Source organism: Calliphora vicina, chromosome 4 (assembly GCF_958450345.1).
Source record: "Calliphora vicina chromosome 4, idCalVici1.1, whole genome shotgun sequence".
Classification (NCBI taxonomy): domain Eukaryota; kingdom Metazoa; phylum Arthropoda; class Insecta; order Diptera; family Calliphoridae; genus Calliphora; species Calliphora vicina.
Window position 1 is genome coordinate 20,432,963 of NC_088783.1, and position 23,951 is coordinate 20,456,913.

General features: G+C 28.7%; 1 protein-coding gene across 2 annotated transcripts in view; it reads right to left on the reverse strand.

Moving 5' to 3' along the window:
- Positions 1–14,946, reverse strand: part of SmydA-8 (SET and MYND domain containing, arthropod-specific, member 8) — a 28,656-nt gene extending 13,710 nt beyond the window's left edge. The window contains exons 1-2 of one of the 2 annotated variants that reach the window (XM_065508970.1): positions 1,713–2,166; positions 1,086–1,613 (exon numbers count right to left, since the gene is read on the reverse strand). In XM_065508970.1, the coding sequence (XP_065365042.1) occupies positions 1,086–1,613; positions 1,713–2,111 (927 nt within the window). In that variant the 5' untranslated portion in view covers positions 2,112–2,166. Of the gene's footprint in view, positions 1–1,085; positions 1,614–1,712; positions 2,167–13,929 lie in introns of those variants that run through there. The other variant, XM_065508969.1, reaches the window with a different exon arrangement.
- Between the last annotated feature and the right edge of the window lie 9,005 nt (positions 14,947–23,951).

Genomic DNA, 23,951 nt, shown 5'->3' on the forward strand with positions numbered 1-23,951 from the left:
ATGAATTTATTATGATGCTCTATCCAATCTACATTTTTTAGAATATCATATTTTAATATTTTATAGAAATGGCTAATAATGTTCGAGTTTTTTTATAATGTCAAATTTTATTTTTGCACAAATTGACAAATTCATATACATACATATTATTCTTTTGTCAATTTGTGAGAAAATAAAATTTTATTTCTTATCCTATCAATAACATATTCATAAAAATATAGTTTAACACGAAAAATGGATCAAATACGTCTTAAAAGAAAAACGCAGCCAATTATTGATGTTGTTTTTGACAATTCGAATCTCATAATTAGCAAACATCAGAAATATGTGCAGAGTTTATTGCATTTGAAAATGAAAACACATCTAACGCATCATTATTAGATAATAATAAAGGTATTGAATATGCATTATTTCAAGAAGAAATTGCTCGATGGTATAAAGTAAACGAAATTGTTCATATATTTCATCGAAATCGAATCAATTTAGAACATTTTTAATACCGAAAAAGGTATAGTATATCGATACAAATTAGAATCAGAATAATAAATAATTTTCGACTCTTTATCGCTCTGCACTCTACTTAGGAAAACACGCACATTCTCGACATTATATCGAAGTCGATATCGATAAAATTTTACGAAAAAATGATTAATTTTCGACATAACTTCGAATCATTTTGCATACTGGGTTTCATTTGGAATTTTCTCAATTTAAAATGGAAATTCTCAATTTCATTTGGAATTTTCTCAATTCTCAATTTCATTTGGAATTTTCTCAATTTCAATGAAAAATGGTGTAGTTGTTTTGGAACAAGTTCCAAAAATGTTCCTAGGAAATTTATTAAATTGCTACACTAACACTTTTCAAATAAATTAAAAAATTTGTTGTTTGTTTGTCTAGAGAACACAAACAAACCCCTTTTAAGAAATTAAAATTTATCTAAAGAAACCTTACAAATTTATTAGTTAGTTATGAATACGAATATTCAAGTTCTTGGTCATCTAATTCAATTATACCTTCCTATTATGTTTTCATTGTTTTTTTTTTGTTTGTTTGCATTTCCGCACCCTACTTCCAATACTCACTGTATTATCGTTACACCTGACACAATCACATATGAAATTTTTGGTCATTCTTAAGAAAATACATCTTGTTAAATTACTCCATAAAATTTTCGTATACGTTGTTGTAATCTCACCACCTTGGGGTATGAAACGAGCAGCTCTTACCAAAACCATACAGGTCTTACCAAAATAATGACTGGCATTGGGAGTACATTCGTGATTCATGACCGCAGTCAAAGGGAAGAGGCCACGCAACAAGGTCTCATGATCGCCCACCTTGCACGGCGTTTCAAAGGCATTCGTATTGCAGACACCGACATTGCGAAACAAACGATCCATAAAGAGTTTGTCGGTGGTGGGAAATTTGCGAAAACATTGAGCAGCTTTGATAATTTCCTGGCGATAGCCACGATCGTTATTGGCCTGCATGGCATTAATTAAGGCTCTTTGATTGTCACTGAGAAAGAAGACACGGATGGCGGTTAGAAGCCGCAGGGACATTGAATTCACCGGGGGATAGGCATCCTCCTCCTCCTCTTCTACCTTAGCCTGCTGTTCCGGTGATTTTTCACGAGTTTCCTCTGTCTTAGCATTACCATTCGTCGCAGTTGCATTGAGTTGGCCATTTTCCTTGCCTTTGACTTTAACACTGCCATTGTTGGTGATGTTGTGGTTTCTGTTGGCATTTATCTGTTTCATGTCCATCGGTTGCCAACGTTGAAATAATTGACATTCATTGTGATGTTCCGGCGAATCGGCACATTTATCACACACTGGCAGTGTGCATTTGTTTTTGCATAAAAAATCCTTGACCCCCAATAATTTATGACAGCATACGCAAGTGTTTAATATAGAACCTTTACGTGCTGTCGGCCCCACAACCAATGCTCTCTCGCGAAATATGGTTTCGCCCTGTTGTATATCGCGTGTGGCAAACACACCACGTCCTGCCACTTTTGAAGGGCCTATTGTCCAGTTAGGCTCAGGGTCACGTAAATCTGATAAATGCAGGTCAATAAGGCGAGCCAGCTCAGCTGGTGTCGCCATTGTTTACACTGTGTATGTATGTAGATGAATGTCTGTATGTAGATATGTAAATCTCTCTTCGCTCTGTTTTGGAGAGAGTGTGTGTTTGTGTGTTGCGATTTAAGTGTGAGTAAGGATATTTTTTATTCTTTTTGTAAAACAAACACTCCGTTAAACAATACAATACAACACAACACCAGGCAACAAATACACTATACAATGATGACAACAACAACGACAAATACGTATATTCAGGCAACAGAATGTTGCAATTTCAAACCGTACTGATGAAAACACACACACACTGACCAACACAAATTTAAAGGTTTATTAAATTCTTCGTTTTATTATTATTATTTTTTTCATTTAATATTTTCTTTATTATTTTGTGTTTAGTCTTCTTTTTTTGAAAAAACCGCACCGTTCATTGCGAGTTGCAACAGATAACTAAAGCGGCCCAAAGTACTTGTTCAACAATTGTCTAGCCTGTGGTACAAAAACGCTTGTATTTCACTATGATTTTTTATTTTTTTCATTTTATCTGCTTTTTTGCTTTTTACTCATAAATATGTGTGCTTTAGCTCAAGTGCAGAAAAATTACGCGTGAAAAACCGAAAGAAAATTCCCAAAAACCCAACAGCCACAATAAGTATTCTTTAGTCTAAGAACTATTACCGCACAACGTGTTTTCTTTACTTTATTTCTTTAAAAAATAATAAAGAATCATAGAGAAACTTACAGACACATTCATAAAATTTCTAAATTAAATATGATTTTCCAATGTTTTGAAAATTGGCAGCAGCAGAGGCATGCCGCGGCAGTTTATTGTGGCTAAGAAGCAAACATTTCTAATGCACAAGGGACCATAATTGAATATTTTGGATTTACATTTTTAAATTTTTCATTTTCATTATTTTTTTTTTCGAAATTGGTCCCTAGTGAATCCGACGTACTTTTATTTACGACTATTTACATGATTTAAGCTAGGTTTCCGCATACACCGTAATCGGCACCGAAAACGAAATTCCATACATTTGCACCGAAAAAAAGTTCGTTTCAGAAATCGGCAACGAAAATTGGGAACGAAACGGCACCGATCAGTAACGAAAAACCTGTCATATTTCAAATTTAAAGAAAATCAAAATGAATAAAAGCAAGTAAGAGAGCTATATTCGACTGTGCCGAATCTAATATACCCTTCACCAAATTATACTTAAAAATATATTTTATTTTTAATTTTTTTTAAAAAAAGTTTTTTCAAAAATTTTTTTTTTTATTTCTTTAATTAATTTTTTTGTAAAAAGAATTTATGACAAAAAAAAATGTTGATGAAAAAAAAATTCGGGTTAAAAAATATTTGTTTCCGATTTTGACCCATTATATGTCCAACTTACTATGGTCTTATATACGTCGTTGCAAAGGTCTTTGAAATATCTATCATTAGATATCCACATTGTCTATATTAATGACTTAGTAATCCATATATAGGTCAAAAATAGGTCAAAAATCGAGGTTGTCCTAGTTTTTTCCTTATATCTCCTTGTGGACCGATTTTCTCGATTTTAAATAGCGACCGAGCCGGAAGAATTTTGGAGATATTGATGTATGAATCGTGTATGTAAGTTATTTGAGGGCTTCGGAAAGTTGATTTCACCACTCAGACGGACAGACGGACATGGCTATATCGATTCCGCTATCTATAACGATCCAGAATATATATACTTTATGGGGTCGCAAATGAAAAATGTGGAAATTACAAACGGAATGACAAACTTATATATACCCTTGCCACTGATGGTGAAGGGTATAAAAATAAATTTTCTTTATTAGAGGAGGAAAAAATAACAGATTTTGTAAAAAATAATGAAATTCTATTTAATTTCCAAATGACAACTTAAAAAACCAAACTGAAACGAAAACAATTCAGAAACGAGACGATGACGAACACCAACGTTTCTCAGTTTCAGTTTTCGTTATCGGCGCCGATTACGGTGTATGCGGAAACTCAGCTTTAGTAAACAAATGAGGTTTAAAATATATTTTCCTGATATACGCTGTTGGAAAGGTCTTTAAATATTTTTTTTTTATATCCACATTGTCTATGAACATGACTTAGTAATCGAGATATAGGCCAAATAAAAGTGATAGTCGAGGTTTTTGTTTATATCCTAAATAGCATCTGAACAAAGTATATACCTTATATATTAATGTATCAATCTAGAGTTTCGTGTTGGATATTTTTGAACTCCTTTCAGTAGAAAAATTCAAAAGTTAAAAATGAAAACGCAACTTTTTATTGTAAAGTGTGAGCCAAAAAAAAACTTATACTTGCATTAAGTTAAATAAAACTTAAACCGTTCAATATAAAAATTCTCAAAAAGAAGTCCACTATTTGGTCATATTGTCACAATGTCCTAATGTATATGATAGTTTAATCAAATTTTTGTCGTGTGTCAAACAAAAAAGTTCCAAACTAATAAGACTATTTGAACTACACACAGCCTCAGAAGTGAGTATACACCAGTGATTTTTTGATTTGTTTAAGATCATAAAAATCATTATATTCCGACTTAATTTTTTTTTTTTTTGAGAACCGAATCTATTATTCAACTCAGTCTCCAACAAACCGAAACTTTTAAATTTGAATCGATAGATAGATTTTAAGATTTTCATTATCTTAAAAAAAATCAAATAATTTTTGGTGTTTACTCATTTTTGAGGCTCAATGTAGGTTTATTGTTTTGCCATAAAATAATACTTTTTTTTTGTTTAAAATACAACAACTATTATAATATATTAGGACATTATGATAATATGACTAATAGCAGACCGTGTGAGTATCCAAATTGTAAAAATTAAACATTTTTTGAAGGACTGAGTTTTAAAGTGGCATATTTTTTAATCTAATTGAGATATTGACTTGAAATTTTTTTTGGAAGACAAAAATTAACTTGTATAAACAAAAAAAATAATTCGTAATAAATGTGGATCAAATTGCTCCTAATATTTGCCATTCTATTAAAATTTTGATAAAAATTTTTGGTTTTAGAAACTCAATAAATATGTAATAAATTGTAAATAACAAAATGTAAAAAAATTTGTCAAAAAGGTCTAAGGGATTCCCGCAATTCCTAAAAATTTAAGCGAAAATCCCAAAAATGGTATTTTTTAAAATTTTGCCCATAGGGTCTATATTTCCTTCGGGGCTGGGAAAATACTTTGGCGTTAAATAGAGAACACATCAAGTTTATCAAAGCTGCTTTCCGTTTTCTAATCCCTGCTTTGAGATTTTAGAACATGTGGCCCAAAGTTGAAATTTTGATAAAAAATAGGTTAATTTCTGTTGGAGGTAGGGGCGATATAAAAAAATAATTTACATGTTTTTTATACCAAAATGTTCTCCGTAAACATACCTTACAGAAAACTATAAAACGGTTATATGTTATTAAAGAAAGTTTTTCTTTTAAATTGAAAAAGAGTTAAGAACAGCAAAAATCTACTATTTTTTTAATATTTTAATTGAAAATCGTTTATTTTTGGATCCATAATCGATATTGCTCTGAAATCTATTGTATGTTATTAGCAAATTAGTTGTCTAACTAACAAAAAAAACTCGAGTCTATTCGGTCCAAAAGTATGCCCTATTTTTTACAAATGTGGACAAAGAAGGTAAGTCCAAATTTTAAAATTTCAATTTTGAAATGCCTATAACTCGGAATTTATAAGAGATAGTAAATGAAAACATATGCTTGCGTTTCCAAAAATATAAAAATCTTTGAAATCGGATGGGAAACAAAGAAATGGCATGTGTTTAAAAATTTTACATGTCGAAGGTATCCTAATTTGAGCCTCCACAGCGCCGCCCCTGGAGAATTTGTAGGTCCCATTTTAATATTAAACTCGAATACTCCTTGGCTCTGCGCTTGCGTCAAATTCTATCCCGATCGGACCATCCGTTTAGAAAAAAAATTTTATTCTGCCCCACTGTGCAACCCAATACTATTCCACAGGCCGAAGTTCTAGACAGTTAGGTGGATTGACATAAACAAAATTAATTTTTTTTTTAGAAATTGTTTTTTTTTTAATTTAAAAAAAAATACAAAAAAATATTTTTTCCGATTTTGACCCATTTTAGGTCAACATTGTAATATGTACATCGTTGCAATGGATTTTGAAATATCTATCATTAGATAACCATATTTTCTATATTAATGTCTTAGTAATTCATATACAAATGTCATAGTAATTCAAAACTAAGCCAAAAATCGAGGTTGTCCCGGTTTTTTCCGTATATCTCAGCCATTTTTGGGCCGATTTTCTCGATTTTAAATAGCAACCGAGCCCGGATTCCCGATATACTGATGTATCAATCATGTTTGTAAGTTATTTGGGGTCTACGGAAAGTTGATTTCAACATACAGAGAAACAGACGGACATACAGACTTCGCTATCTATAACGATCCAGAATATATATACATACTTTGTGGGGTCGCAAATGAAAAATGTAGAAATTACAAACTTATATATACCCTTGCCACTCATGGTGAAGGGTATAATAATAATTTGTTGGAGCAAGGATAAGTTTTGTCTTGAATAGTATGTACAAATTTTCTCTGACACACTCTTTATGTGACAATAAAATATTTTTCTGATATGCAGGTTATATGGGGGAAAGATTCAATTATGGACCGATCCTCACAAAATTTGGTAGAATGATTTAGGTTTATAAAACTTGTTTATTTCATTTTCAATACGATGTTGATTATTATTAGACAATTATGAAAGTTCAAGTAATTTTCTAAAGGGGACCTTGTAATTAGGGTTTTTATCCCGGGAATTCTCGGTATAAATTTCCCGGGAATTTTGCCAATTTTTCACTACCCGATTACCGGGATTTTAGTGGGGAATCCCGGGAATTAAAAACTGACAAAAATACATAGAAAACAAGTTAGAACTCTATTTTTTCACCAAAAAAACAGTAAAAAGTTTCTTACAGTTTTTTGCTTATATCTCGGTAATAATAGATCGCTTATTATTATTATTATTATTTATTTGGGGTTTTTCGTATGAAAATTTAAATAGTGAATTCATTATTCATATTGAATCATTCTAATTTCTTTAAATTTCTTCTTCAAAGCCATAACAAAATAGCTTCAAAAGTTTATTAAATCATTAAATTTTTCTTCAATTCAAATCTAGTACAAAAAGGCTTAAGAAAATGTTTACAATTAATTTTGTAAATGATTTGATTTATCAAAAATTGGCTTTGGAATGAATCTAATTCAATATTATGAATGGATTTATGGAATGAATGACTGACATTCTTTAATTATGGGGACTAGGTGAAATCATGGACCGATATGGACCATTTTCAATACCAAATAAACTTTATCAACAGAGAGCATAGCTAAATCGTCTTAGAATTTCATAATGACGCAGAATATGTACTTTTATGGATCTGCGATGAATATTTCGATGTGTTACAAACGGATTGACAAAATCAATATACCCTAAGCTCCTAAGGTTTTCAATAATACCCAATATTTGTATATATTTTAGATTATATACAAAATACATACGAGCCCGAGGTTTCAGCTTGTGAACTTCAAGCTGAAACCTCTGAACATTTTCTATGCGAATGCCCAATGCTGACAATAAGCAGAACAAAATGGGTCGGAAGGTCCTTTATGGCCCCGGGGGAAAAAAGAAAATCAAATGCATAAAATTGAGGTATGAAACATTATTTTAGAATTTATCAATTGGAAGAGAAAAAACTAAATTAATAATTCAAAAATTGTTTTAATATCACAAAAAAAACCAATATTAAACCATTGTGCGCTATTATATGTGTATTTGTGTTTGTCTACCCTTAGACTGGCTGACTGACCGACCAAATCTTGCTACAAATTCTGCTACTGCGCTCTTTTAGCCAATGCTAACTGAGCCAACACGTTGTTGTTATGCCTACTATGTTTGGGTTGTTGTCTAGACTAATTTATTGAAGGCAAACGAAAAGCAAAAAAGAACAAAACAACAAATACAATAATAAATTAGAAAAGAGTAAAACGTCACAGCGGAAAATTCATACATCATGATAGACAGGTCTGCATGTGTGCATGCCAATGACTACAACTATGGGGGATTCCATAGATTTAATAAAAAAATATTTTAAACAAATAAAATGTATAAAAAAAATTTAAAATATTTCCATATACATAAATTTGAAAATATAAATTTTTGACAGACGAAAACTATTTTTACAAAAATTTCTCAAAATGAGGAGTAGTGATTTACAAAAAAAAAACTTAATTATTACAATGGATACAAATTGTATCACTAACATTAATAATTTATTTAAAAAAAATATTTTTAAAGTAGGATTAATTGAAATATTTTACAAAAACCTTTTTAGTAAGGGATATGTATAAAGTTTAATAAATATGTAGATCTTTTAATTGTCCTCCTATTTATATGAATATTTCATACATACTCTCTCTCAACACTTAACATTTCATTGTCATTTGTTTCAGTTTCATTGCAATGAACTTGTTAATTAAATTTTCTTTCATTCTTCATTTATTATTTATTTATTTTTCACTAAAAATTCAATTTGTTTGTGTCAGTTTAAATAATTTAATAAATTTCTTTCATTACATTGTTTCAGAGTGCAGCTAAAATGTATGTACACGTTTATGTATATGAATTTATGTAAATACGAAATAATTCACATTCAAATATTTAATTGCACACACATCTTTACACACTTTTACACTTAAAATATACACATTTAATTACAATGCACTTCATTAATAATGATTTTTGTCAAATTAATAAAATTTTACAATATAAATTGCATTTGTAAATAATAAAGAAAAAAACCAAATGCACTTAGAAAAACAACCAAAGGAAATGAAAAACAAGTTTTTATAAAATGAACTTGTTTTATATTTTTTTAAGAATTCAAAGTAGAACTGAAACTAAACCAGGCTATAAGTCGATAAATAGTGGGGCAAATGAGAAATGGTCATTAATCTGTGATCACTTGTACTTTCAATCAATTTTTCAAATGAAAATTAAGTGAAACATAAAATAGCTTATAAGTCGCTAAATAGTTGTACAAATGGAAATAGGACGATATTCTCCGACCCAAAATCAATTTTTGAAATAAAATTTAAGTGAAATATAATTGTGGTTATATGTTGAAAAATAGTGTTCCAAATGAAAAAAAGGACGATAATCTGTGATCATTTATATTTTCAATTCAAAATCAATTTTTCAAATGGAAGTGAACTGAAACATAAACGTTGCTATAAGTCTGTAAATAGTTGTCCAAATGGAAAAAGAACGATAATCTGTGATCACTTATATTTTCAACGCAAAATCGATTTTTCATTTGTAAATGAATTGAAATATAAATGGGCTTAAAATGGGCTAAAGTTCGATAATCTGTAATCACTTATATTTTCAACTGAGATATAATCGAGAATATAAATTGATAAATAGTGGTTCAAATGCAAAAAGAACGATAATCTGTGATCATTTATATTTTCAACCCAAAATCGATTTTTTAAATTAAAATTAACTGAAACATAAAGTTTATAAATAGTTATCCAAATGGAAAAATAACAATAATCTATGATCAATTATATTTTCAACCCAAAATCGATTTTTCATTCGAAAATTAATTGAAACATTAAAGTGACTATAAGTCTGTAAATAGTTCTCCAAATGAAAAAAAGGACAATAATCTATGATCACTTATTATTTCAACCAAAAATCTATTTTTCATATGAAATTTAACAGAAACAAAATCGATTTTTCATTCGAATCGATAAATAGTGTTCCAAATTGAAAAAGGATGATAATCTGTGATCACTTATATTTTTAATCCAAAATCGATTTTTTAAACCAAATTTAACTGAAATATAGTCTTGGATATAAGTTGATAAATGGAAAAAGGAAGATAATATCCATAATTTATTTTTCAAATGCAAATTAACTGAAACATATAGTGGTCCAAATGAAAGAAGGACAATCAACACTGTGATCACTTATATTTTCAACCAAAAATTAATTTTTATATGAAATTTAACCGAAACTAAACGTGGCCATAAGGCGCTAAATAGTGGTCCAAATAGAATAAGGACAATAATCTGTGATCACTTGTATTTTCAATACAAAATCGATTTTTCATACTAAAATTAACTGGTACATAAGCGCTATAAGTCAGTAGATAGTGGTGCAAATGGAAAAAAGCCAATAACACAGGCCAACAAAACAGTTTTAGAGGCTTTTTATACCACTACACAATGTATTGTGGTTCCAGTAGTACAAATATTGTTCAAATTTTAAATTCTATGGAGAAGTTTTTTTTGTAGGCTTTTCTCCACATAATTAATGAGAACTCAAAAACGGTTAGTCCGATATAATTCAAAAAAACTTAGAAAAGTTCAAATTTACATAAACTTTAATCCGTTTATATACTGCGTTTTAATAGGCTCAGTAGTTTTGGAGTTATAATAACTAATTGAAGCAAAAAATATACTTTTTACGTGAAAATAAAAAAATTTTGCGTTTTAAAAAACTCATGAAAAATCGAAAACGGCAGAAATTGTTCAGGTTTATTACTTTATCACAAGGCCACATATAATAGCAACAAAACGAGATATAGACCATAAAAATTTATTAATTCCTTTCGAATTTATTTACAATTAAGTGAATTCGCTCATTTTCACAATATTTTAGTTTTTTGTTTAATATAAATAAAATTGAGTAGTTATTGTTCTTCTTTTAAATGATTGAATTTTAAAAACATTTCCCCATGCTATTTACAAATTTCTACATATATATTGCGTTTTAATCGACTCAGTAGTTTCGGAGTTATACTAACAAATTGAAGCTAAAAATATATTTTTTTTGTGAAAATATAAAATTTTTGCGTTTTAAAAAAATCATGAATAGTCGATAACGGCAGAAATTGTTCAGATTTATTGCTTTATCGCAAAGCCAAATATAATAGCAACAAATAGAGATATCGATCATAAAAATTGATTAATTACTTTCGAATTTATTTACAATTAAGTGAATTCGCTCATTTTCACAAAATTTTAGTTTTTTGTTTCATATACATAAAATTTAGTAGTTAGTGTTCTTCTTTTGAATGATTGAATTTTAAAACTATTTTCTCCATACTATTTACAAATTTTCACATATATATTGCGTTTTAATCGGCTCAGTAGTTTCGGAGTTATAATAATAAATTGAAGCAAAAAATATATTTTTTACATGAAAATAAAAAAAATGTTTGTTTAAAAAATCATGAAAAATCGATAACGGCAGAAAGTGTTTATATTTATTGCTTTATCGCAAAGCCACATATAATAGCAATAAAATGAGATATCGACCATAAAAATCCATTAATTGTTTTCGAATTTATTTACAATTAAGTGAATACGCTCATTTTCACAAAATTTTAGTTTTTTGTTTGATATACATAAAATTGAGTAGTTAATGTTCTTCTTTTGAATGATTAAATTTTGAAAACATTTTTCCCATAGCATGTAGAAATTTTCACTTATATATTGCGTTTTAATCGGCTCAGTAGTTACGAAGTTATATAACAAATTGAATCAAAAAATATATTTTTTACGTAAAAATAGCAAATTTTTTTGTTTTAAAAAAATTATGAAAAATTGAAAACGGCTGCAATTGTTCAAATTTATTGCTTTATCGCAAAGCCACATGTACTGGGAACAATATGAGATATCGATCATAAAAATCGATGGATTCATTTGGAATATATTCACAATTAAGTGAATTCGCTCATTTTCACAAAATTGTATATGCTTACATGCGTGTACTTTGAGTGGACATTTTGCATGTGTTTTGTTTTTGTTACCTATTTATATACACAGTTACATATTCTACAAGCTTCATGAATTATCTAACGGACAAAACTAGAATGCTCTATTTCTAGAGCTTTCGGCTGCTTTAATGTTCATGTTAGCAGCTATGACAGTTAATGTTGCAATACGATCTCTTATGATTCGGGTATCGTAATGGATCAATTTTTCATTGCATGTAATGATTCGGTGCAAAAATGATTTTCTCTTATAGCGTTGAAGCAACATTTCAGACATACACTATCGTATCGATCTCTTACGCTTCGGTTTGGATCCATTTTTCATCTCAAATAATGATTCGGTTTCAAAAATTATTTTCTTTAATAGCGTTGAAGCAATTCAAATATACAGAATCGTCTTTCAATTCGTATGGTACCCAATTTCCCAGCTTTTTAATGAATCCTGCTGCTTGCAAATATTTTTAAATTGCTGATTGAGTAGCTCCCAATGATTTTGCAAGCTCTTGTTGGGTTTTACAAACCAGAGAAATTTTGGAGTCATTACTCCATGTATTTTTTTTGTTCTTCAAACATTTTTGGCTGGCCTGAGAGATCTCTGTCTTTCGTCCATCACTTCTGAATCGGTATTGCAAATTAAAATCTTTGCCTTAAAATTAGTTTTAAATTTATTTTCAATCACTTCATAAATACCTATTACTATGTTGATCAATTTATTATAATAATAGACTTAATTTTTTTCTCAAATATCATTAATTTTATTATTCATTCATGTGAAAAATATTGGCAAACAACCAAATGAAAAAATATATCCCATGCTATAGATGTTAGCAAAAAAAAACTTTTCTCCTAAAAACTTTTATTTTACGAGCTTTTTCTCTTTTAAAAAATCACTTTTGCTCTTAAATTAAAATTTCATCAAATTTGTTTGATATTCGTTGATAGATTTATCAAATAGAATTCAAAATTTTATATATTTCTGCCACGCGCCCTTTCTGTCACGTTTACTTGTTGATTTCATGCGAAAAACAGATAATTGAGTGGCTAACAATTGTGAAAATGTGAATGAAATTTGTTTGATAATTTCGTATTTAATTGTTTAATTTTGACTATTACTTTGATAGACATATGTACTAGATACTTATGTAGTATTTGGCACACAGCAGATACTTTAAGTTGAACATAGGGTATGGTTATTAGCGAATTTAGATATTTTGAGTTTTAGTATAAAAAAATCGATTTTTGTTAAGAAATATGAGTGATCACAGATCGAGCTCATCTTCTTGATTAAACGCTTACTGGCCAAGTTATTAGCGAATTTAGATATTTTGAGTTTTTATATAAAAAATCGATTTTAGTTAAGAAATATGAGTGATCACAGATCGAGCACCTTTTCTCCAAGTTATAAGAAATCGAAATTTGCAAATATGAGTGATCACAGATCGAGGTGATATTAGCGAATTTAAATATTTTGAAATATGATTGATCACACACAGATGTATTTTGCAGATGTATTTAATAAGTGGGCATATTAGTGGACGTGGACAATTTTTATTTATGTAAAAACTTTTGCGGACTATGTATTGCGAACATTAAAAAAAAATTTGTTAAATCGGTCCTGCGATCTTAGATATATCGAAAAAAAAAATTGGCGTGGTCAATTTTTCTTTCAGTAAAAACTTAAATTGGATTACTATGATCATTTAAACAAAAAATTAGCCAAAAAAGCCGTTTTGCGATTTTAGATAAATCGAAAGAAGTGGGCGTAAAAGAGCGCGTGTCAATGTTTCATTCCGTAAAAACCTATGTTGGGCTATGACCAACATTTTAAAAAAAAAATTGTCTAAATCGGTCCGGCCGTTCTCTACTGATGCAATTATCAACGAACAACATTTAATTTTTATTTATATAGATAAAAGTAAAATTCTGATTTTTAGATGAATACAAAATGTTCTAAATTAATTCATTATCTACACTCACCGTTGGATCACAACATCTCTTGCACGTACAAATAAATTGTTTTGTCATTGCCAAAAACGTCTTTCTAACCAAGGTGCTCCACAGCAACTTCACATAGGTAGAGACAATTTCCTCACCCTGGGCTATGGGCCGCGCTGCAGTTATTACAATAGTTTCACCATTTTCAAAATGATGATTTGCATTCGGTGTGCACTGATGATTTAACAAACCAGCCAATGGAAACAAAGCACGCACCTGAACCTCATGGCCACCCACACAACTTCTGCCCTCAAATGCATTTGTATTAAATGCACAAACAGTACGATAGAAATAATCCAACATATCGGATTCTTTGGGAAAATATTCAAAACATTCAGAGGCCCTTTGAATCTCGATCATATAGTATTTATCGGGATTGGCTTGCAGGGCATACAAAAGTTTACGCTGCAATTCGTTTAGGAAGAAACAACGTATTACGGAGACTATGCGCAAAGAATGGCGATTAACTTTGGTGGTATCTTTGGGACGCCATTTGCGGAATAAATGGCACTCCATGGCATGTCTTTCGGAGGTAATGCAATTATCACATACCGGCATAGTGCAACCATTTTTACACATCATTTCCTGATCACTGCCCTCCAGGCGACAATAACACACACAGCAGGTATTAAGTTTGGAGGATAGATTGGCCGTGGGTCCTGCCAATAAAGCATGTTCCCTTAAAATAGTTTCTCCCGCGGCTATATCTCGCCTGGCAAATATACCTCTGCCTGAGATGGGAGAATCTAAAACCTGCCAGGCTGGATCTTTTTCTAAAAATTCAGCTAAATGCACATTTATTAACTCGGCCAATTCCTGGGTGGAGACACTTATGGGCATGGACATTTTGTTTTTTTAAATATTTTATTTTTATTGGAATTTTATTTATAAAAGCTTTGCGTAATAGTTTTGTATTTCTTTTTTTCTGTTTTAAATTTTTTTTTATTTTTTTTTTTAAATTAGATCTTTAACTTAATCACATTTCCCCGACTACCGATTCCGTTTAAATTATATTGCCAACTAAAAAGAAAGCACCACAATACCAAAAAAACACGTTAATTTTTATTTAGAAAATCAAAATCAGAAAAGCAAATCTCTCGCTACATGCTCAGCTAATAAAAAAGATTCAACTTATACTACATTTTTATCAGCCAAAATAAATAAAAAAAAGAAACAAACAACAACAAAATCAAAGCTGTTTTAAATGCATTAAATTGTGTGGAAAACTATCTAAAATTTGGAAATGGTGGGAGGAATTATGTGTTTAGTATTTAGATTATATGAATGCTCTCAAAAATTGTTTTGATTTTAGGAAAAATGTGTGGAAAAACTGATATTCAACAATTAAAATTAACCCATTAAGAAACGGTGAATTTCCGATTGCAAAAAATATTCTTAAATACAATTTATAAAATAGTACTTTAATAACTATCTATGTTAGAGTCAACGGAGAACTAAAGTTCGCATGAAACCCTTAAAAAAAGAGTTTTAAATAGCCGTCATAAAAAAAAACTCATTTCAGGAGTTTTATTTTTCCAGTTAGAAAAAAAATTCATTTGAGGAGTTTTATTTTTTCCTTCATAAAATAAAAGTCATTTGACGAGTTTTATTTTTCCCATCAGAAAATAAAACAGTTTTCGTTTATTTTCTACTTTTTTCAGTATCTGTCTTTATTGAGCCTATCTGATATAATGTTTGTAGTAATTTATTTGTTTGTTTAAAAAAAAAGAACAACAACAATTTGAGTATAGGAATGCAACAATAACAAATTAAATTCCCACTTTAGGTGTCAATTTAAATAAAATTACTTTTATTTTATGACGGAAAAAATAAAACTCCTCAATTGAGTTTTATATTCTGACGGGAAAAATAAAACTCCTCAAATGAGTTTTTTATTATGAAGGCAATTTAAAACTTTTTTTTTGAGTTTCATGCGAACTTTTATTTTTACGTTGAATAAGAATTGTTTTAGATGGATTTGTATTTTTAAAGTCACAAAATAACTTTGTTATGTAACTCTTAGCTGCACGCTTATTTCAAATGATCGTAGGCAGTGATTAAGCAGAGTAGACAGTGGAACAAGGCATGTATTAGAATCTCATGATCATATTAGAATGGGGTAATCAGAAAAAAGTCATAATAACTCTGTATCTTCTAAACTATAGTTACGATTGCAAAATTATGTTGCGAGCTGTACAAAGTTTTTCAAACCAGAGGTGATCGACTTTGACACTCTGTATTTCACTTTGAGTTTTAACAGGATGGTCACAATTTTATTTTCTAAAAGCTTAGTGGCGATTGTGACCAAATAGCAAACGTGCCCTTGCGGTGCCATATATACATGAAGTAAGGAGCTGTTATATTAATAGCAGTAGTAGCATCAGTACTACAGCAATATATTGTAAATATATTATGAAAATATTGATAGTGATAGTATTCTCTATAGTAAACATAACTTAGGGGTTAATCAATTTAAATGCCATTTTAGTTAATTGAACAACTGTTTAACACACGACATAGAATAGAGAAAAATCAAAAAAAAAGAAAAACATTTATAAACTGTCTAACAAGTACAACATTCAACACATTTTGTTAAAATATGTCTTACCATTCGCCAACACAAAATACTACACATGACATTGTCATTTATGCAAACAATTAATCAAATAATCAAAGAGAAATGCGGCGACAAATTGTTTTTAAAAATTTATCATTTAGATCTAATATTTTAAATAAAATCACCTAAAAATATGCTTTACTTTATTTTTAAAAAAGAAGAAAGAAACTTTTCTTAAAGCTTTATGGAATTATGGTATTGTAGAGAAAGTTTTTTTTAGCAAAGATCATGATTGCTTTTTAATTAAGCTTTTTGAAATAGCTTGAGAGCTTTTTGAATTACACTAAACTTTTTGTGGTCTATAAATATTCATATATAAATTCAAAATAAATTCGTTTCAAAAATTTGTTTGATAACAACAAGAAACAGTAGTACTACTAAAAAAAGGACCAAAATTACTAATTGTTAAAACTCTACTTTCTTGGGTTAAAAAAATAATTTTCCCGATTTTGACCCAATGTCGGCCGGAATTAGTATACGTCGTTTTAAAGGTATTTGAAATGTCTATTAGTAGGTATTCATATTGTCTATATGGCCTCCGCACTCTATAATGATCTAGAATACTATATATGTATATTCTTTATGGTAAATGACAAATGTTGAAATTACAAACGGAATGACAAACTTATCCTTACCACTCCTGGTGAAGTCTAAAAATAAAAAATAAAAGTTCTAAATACTAATTAATGTATTAATTTTTTTTTTTCTATAACATACCAATTTTTTAAAAACTTATTAAACATAGTGAAAATGTAGTGAAAGTACTTTTTTTTAAAAGTACTACTTTTTGAAATCGTATATAATTTTTTTAAAAAGTAGTAAAAATACTACTTTTTTGAAAAGTAGTAAAAATACTACTTTTTTGAAAAGTCGTAAAAATACTTTTTTTAAAAGTAGTAAAAATTAGTATTTTTAATACTTTTTTTAAAAATAATATAAATACTATTTTTTTAGAATGTAGTAAAAATACTACTTATTAAAAAAGTATTATTTTTACTGAAAGTATTTTACTACTTTTTTTTAGTATTTTTAGTAAACACTTTTCAATAAAGTAGTATTTTTACTATTTTTAAAAAAGTAGTATTTGTAATACTTTTCAAAAAACTATTGAAAATACTACTTTTTAATAATAGTAAAAATACTTTTGAAAAGTACTAAAAATACTACTCTTTTGAAATGTAATAAAAATACAACTTTTTTAAAAAGTATTAAAAATACTAATTTTTTAAAAAGTAGTAAAAACACTACTTTATTAAAAAGTATTTACTAAAAATACTAAAAAAAGTAGTAAAATGCTTTTAATAAAAATACAATTTTTTTAAAAAGTAATACTTTTTAAAAAAGTAGTAAAATTCTTTTAGTAAAAATACTACTTTTTTTACTACTTTCCAAAAGAGTAGTATTTTTAGTACTTTTCAAAAAAGTAGTATTTTCACTAGTAGTATGTAATACTATACTAAGTACACTAAGTAAAAATAGTTAAAATACTACTTTTTTGAAAAGTACTACAAATACTAGTAAAATTCTAATTTCTTAAAAGGTAGTAAAAATACTACTTTTTAAATAGTAGTAAAAATACTACTTTTTAAATAGTAGTAAAAATACTACTTTTTAAGTAGTAGTAAAAATACTACTTTTTTGAAATGTACTAAAAATACTACTCTTTTGGAAAGTAGTAAAAAAAGTAGTATTTTTACTACTATTTAAAAAGTAGTATTTTTAAAAATACAACTTTTTAAACAGCAGTAAAAATACTACTTTTTAAATAGTAGTAAAAATACTACTTTTTTGAAATGTACTAAAAATTCTACTTTCTTTAAAAGTATTAAAAATACTACTATTTAAAAAGAAGTATTTTTAAATAGTAGTAAAAATACTACTTTTTAAATAGTAGTAAAAATACTACTTTTTAAATAGTAGTAAAAATACTACTTTTTAAATAGTAGTAAAAATACTACTTTTTAAATAGTAGTAAAAATACTACTTTTTAAATAGTAGTAAAAATACTACTTTTTGAAATGTACTAAAAATTCTACTTTCTTTAAAAGTATTAAAAACTTTTTTCAAACAAGTAGTATTTTTACTATTTTTAAAAAGTAGTATTTTCGAAAAGTATTAAAAATACTACTTTTTTAAAAAGTAGTAAAAATACTAAAAAAGTAGCATTTTTAATACTTTTAAAGAAAGTAGCATTTTCAGTACATTTCAAAAAAGTAGTATTTTTACTACTATTTAAAAAGTAGTATTTTTACTACCTTTTAAAAAATTTGAATTTTACTACTTTTTAAAAAATTAGAATTTTACTACTTTTTAGAAAAGTAGTAATTTTACCACTTCTTAAGAAAGAAGTAATACTTTTTAGAGTTGTATTAATTTTTACTACTTTGCTGAAAAAAGTAGTAGTTTTACTAATATTTAAAAAAGTAGTATATTTACTTTGCAGCAAATTAAATAATTTAAAGAGTTTTGCTCACGTAAAATGTTAGGAAAAACATATAGCAAAACACTGGATTTGTGTAAATGTAGCGTTTTGGGTCAAGTAAAGTTTGCTGTTTTTGTGTTTATAGACATTTATGTGTAGTGTATATATTTCGGCTTGAGGTAAACTTATATTTATTTTCGAAACACCTACAATTGTAGTAAATTCATTAAAATATACAACCGCAACATTTAACTTTGTAAACAAATTGTAGTCATTTGTAATTAAAATATTTGTTTATTAAATTTTTCGTTTTCTAAATTTTCTTAAAAATATTATTTTTAATTTGTCGCATATTAGTTAATTATAAAAAAAATTTTGTTGTTGCCAAATTTTGTAAAATTATTTTGACAATGCGTTAAAATTATACTTCATGCGTTAAATAATGTTGAGGAAAACAAACAAAACAAATTAAATTTTCAAAAAACCAAAACCACACAAAACTATTTGTTGCAATTTATTTGCTAACTTGTCATAAATTGAAAGTGAAAATTCTATTTACATACGTATTTTTAATATTTTAATGCGATTTATCTCGCCTTTCTCAGCTTTTAAGCAAAAAAAAAACATATTTTTGGCTGTATTAAACATCTATTTTCTAGTGGTTAGTTTTGCTGATTTTTTTGCGATATTCAAAAAGATTTTAACCAGAGCATGTAATAAATAATATTTTTAATTAGACGTAAAGATTTTCTTCCATTCAAAATTTCTTAAATTTGAGCGTGTGTGAAATGAATTTAGAGAATTTTCTTGTTGTTTTTTTTTTTTGAGGGTTTTAATTGTAAAAATACTTTTATATATTTTGCATTATTTTGGATTTGTTTTCTTTTCCCAGGTTTTCTTATTTATTTTTCTTGTCTATTTATTTTGTTTAAATAATTTTAAATGGTTTTGTAAGCGAACTGATGTAAAGCAGATCATTTTAGTTTTTGCTGATATTGTGAATGATCGCACGTAATTTAATGAGTTTTGCTGATTTGTTTAAATTGGCAAGAAAAAAATGGTTGTTTAAGTTGTTGATAATGAACTTGAATTTTGTATTAAGTAAATATTGAATATTTAATTGTTGCATACAATTGATATTCGATTTTAGATTGGGTTTATTTATAGATCTAACTATGATAATGGGCTGCACCACTCAAGAACTTCATCCAAATATTCACTGATTGATCATGATCAAATCTTGATATGTATCATGGATTTGGTATATATTTGGACCAGTTGAATTTTATAAAACGAAACGACATTTTATATATAATTTTATAAAACGAAACGACAAACGTTAGCAAAATTTTGTATGGAAAATATTCAAGTTTCAAACCTTTTCCCAGTATTCTTCATACAAATTGCTTACGCTTCCAAACGTTTCGTTTTATAAAATGAGACCCTCAGTCCTGATATTGGCATTCCTCTTTTGAGAATGATAGGAGAGACAGAGAAGGAGAACAGAAAACTCTGGCCTAATATGACTGAGAATTCCTGACAATAACTTTTGTAGAAGCTGTAACAACGAGGAATAAGAGGGGACAACTAAACCTCTTCAATATTCCACATTTGGAGACTTATAACGCAGAATGTTTAGTCAAGAAATTCGTATTGAGAAAACCTGTCTCTTAAGGGATATGAAATTATCATAACTGCTACCAATGATAACAATGTTATTCGTAATAGTTTTATGCTATAATGATAATAATGGTTCCTCTGAGTTAATTAATTGACAGACCCAGTAATATTCCGATACAAGATCACTTCCGAAAGTCCATTTAACATTCATAGATCTCTTCAATACGTTAGTATCAATTTCAAAATCAACTCAAGCTAAACTAATTCTATGAAAATCGATCTTGGCTCCCCTAACGATCATTGATCTCTTGTAAATGTTTGTGTCACACACAAGTTTCAATTTCAATTCATGCGATTCCTAGAGAAATCTAAATAGATCTAGAAGCCACACTTCTCTGAGTCACTACATATCACGATTAAGAGTGTTTTTTTAAGCCCAATAGTACTTACGAAAGCGTTAACTATCAAACGAACTATCATACTGAGCTCACTTTTTGACATTTATGATAGGTATACTGTGGGAAATCATCATGAATATATTGATGCTTAAAAAACGCTAAAAAATTATCCAAATTATCCAAAGCAAACTCGCTTTACATCCAGAATGCACTGTTTAGTGCGGTTTACATGCTGGTGGCATAATTTCTTCAATAATTAAGCCGGAGCTCACATTACTGTCAATGGAGATCGTTACCTTACCTTGATCAATGATCTCTTGTTTGAAAATATAGATGACATTGATCCGGCCGAGATGTGGTGACGCTACATGCCGCAACCATTGATTTATTGGAATCAAAATTTGACGATTTCGAGAAATGAACCTGTCAATTGGTCTTCAAGGTCTTGCAATTTGACTCCTCTCGATTATTTCTTGTGAGGCCACTTGAAGTCACTGGTTTACAGTAAACAAATATATGTTTGTGACAACCATATTTATGATGAATAATTTTATCATAATATGTTGTTCTCAGATTATGATAGCCTTAAGCCGAGAGCAACATAATATGATAAGTCCTTCATCATATGAATGGTTGTCACAAACATATATTTGTTTACAGTAACCATATATATGGTTGATACAATCACGTGATTCGTAAATTAACCATATTATGGTTACCACAATCATGTAATTGGTTACTGTGACTATAATATAGTTAAAAAACTTGTAACAATATTGAAATGGTTACAGTAACCATGCCCAACTATATTTTTCTCTGCGTGTAGGCTCGAGTACTTACCAAGACTGTCTTCATCCTCTCCCATGCCAAAGTGGGCTATCGTTCTCACGAATTTCTTCAGGTCCCGTGAAATATCTTAGATCGACATTATGGAGACCAACCTAAGGAAAACATTTTGACTTCACCTAGTTAGAACTAAACGCCTTAAATGTCACAAGAATGATCAATCAAATATCAAGAATCGACTAATCTGTATTAAAGTTTTGAAATATTTTCATCGTTGGAAATGACTTTCATTCCATATATCATTCATAAACAGATAAAACAGTTTCGTAATAGCAACCGAATTTGTTGCGAATCGAATGATTCGGTTGCACACATTGAATTTTTCGATTCTAGTAACAGAAAATCAGTTAATAAAGAAGAATTTTGGTTGAAGCAACCAAACTATGGTTACCACTTATAAAATTTCGTAGCTACAATAAAAAAATTCGATTACTAAGGCAGAATCATGCGATTGTCAACAAATTCGGTTAATATTACGAATCTGTTGTCTATGTAGGTCTCCAAATTGATGTAGTCTTTGTTTTTTGATTATATCTTAGCTATTTGTGGGACAATTTTCCCGAGCAAACGAATCAAGACTATACTTGATATATATAGATATGACACTAAAGTTTGCAAGTTATTTTGGTGATTCCGAAAGTTTATACGAAAAACAGACAGACGGACATTACTCAAACAGTGTTCCGGGGGAACATTTGTATGTGGACTTGCCCATTTTCAATAGCAATAAACCTTCTCAACAGAAAGTAAATTTCACCCGCTACACTGTGGTTCCAAATCAAAATCTAGGTGGACAAAATTATGAAAATCGGTATCTTCAGAATTTGGAAAAACTAAGTTTTTTCGAAAGCTAATAATCTGCTCTCCTCCAATACAAATGGGTTTTTCAATTGGACATTTCGTTTTCTCGACAGAAGCGCCAGTATTTGAATCATATTTTCGTTAATTTTTTTTAATATTTTACTGCTTTACTAAATTATATATATCTCAATTGTTTTACCATATAGAAATTCATACTTCAAAACATAGATAAACATTGGTATAGGCTTTTATTAAGTGTATATCTTATATTTATGGGCCTCTCCATTTTCCTGTTATAGTGCTTTAAACTCGGGTCTCAAATATACTGATATTTTTTTTCTAATTTTTTTATTATATAGCTTGCCAAAAAAAGACCGTCGAAGCCCGTCCAATGACTAATACATCATTTAAAGAAACTTCTGGGGAATGTCTTTGTAAAAATATAGAGTAACTTCGGGTAATGTGGACTACCGTTTTGTTTTTTCTAAATTTTGGCCACAATATATATGGATATTAAAAGAGTTGTGAAGCAATAAATTAGCTAATGTATTCTCTAATGGTTTTTGCAGTTGAAAATTTTTTCCGTTAAAGGATAAAAAATTTATGTGAAAATATTTTAAGGAACCCAAAAATCAGCATTAAAAAAATTGGAGGGTAATATGGACCACTATATGAGGGTAATGTGGACTAGTATTTAATACATAAAATTCATGAACCAGCTAATCATGAATGATTAAAAAATTTAATTTCAATATATTTTTATTAATACAAACTAAAAAGTCGCGTTCTTGGCTTAGATAGATTGCTTACAAAGTACATAGTTATTGTCGGGTAATATGGACCACTAGTACATAATCAAGTAATTTAAGTGGTCCACATTACACGAACTTGGGTTACAGTGGTAAAAAGTTATTTTTACCTAATTATCTAAATGTGCTTAAATTCTTACCAAATATATGCAAAACTACGTGTCCACTTTAACTATATAAAACAACCAAACATTAAATTCTACCAAGTAACTGTACCAAATTTTGTTTCTTACTTGAGCCGAAAAAAATGTTGAGCAGGCGCATTAATTTCAATACAAGAATAAAAAGTCAACATATCAATAACACATGAAAGCAAATGTGCAATTGTCGTTTCAAACAAATTGTAAAATGTACGACAAATCAGTTTTATCATACCTTCAATAGTTTCTGAAAAAAGACACTGGTCCACATTAGACGCATAGTCCACAATACCCGAAGTTACTCTAAATACTTTTTTTTAATTTTTACGGAATGGAATTTTTAGAAATATT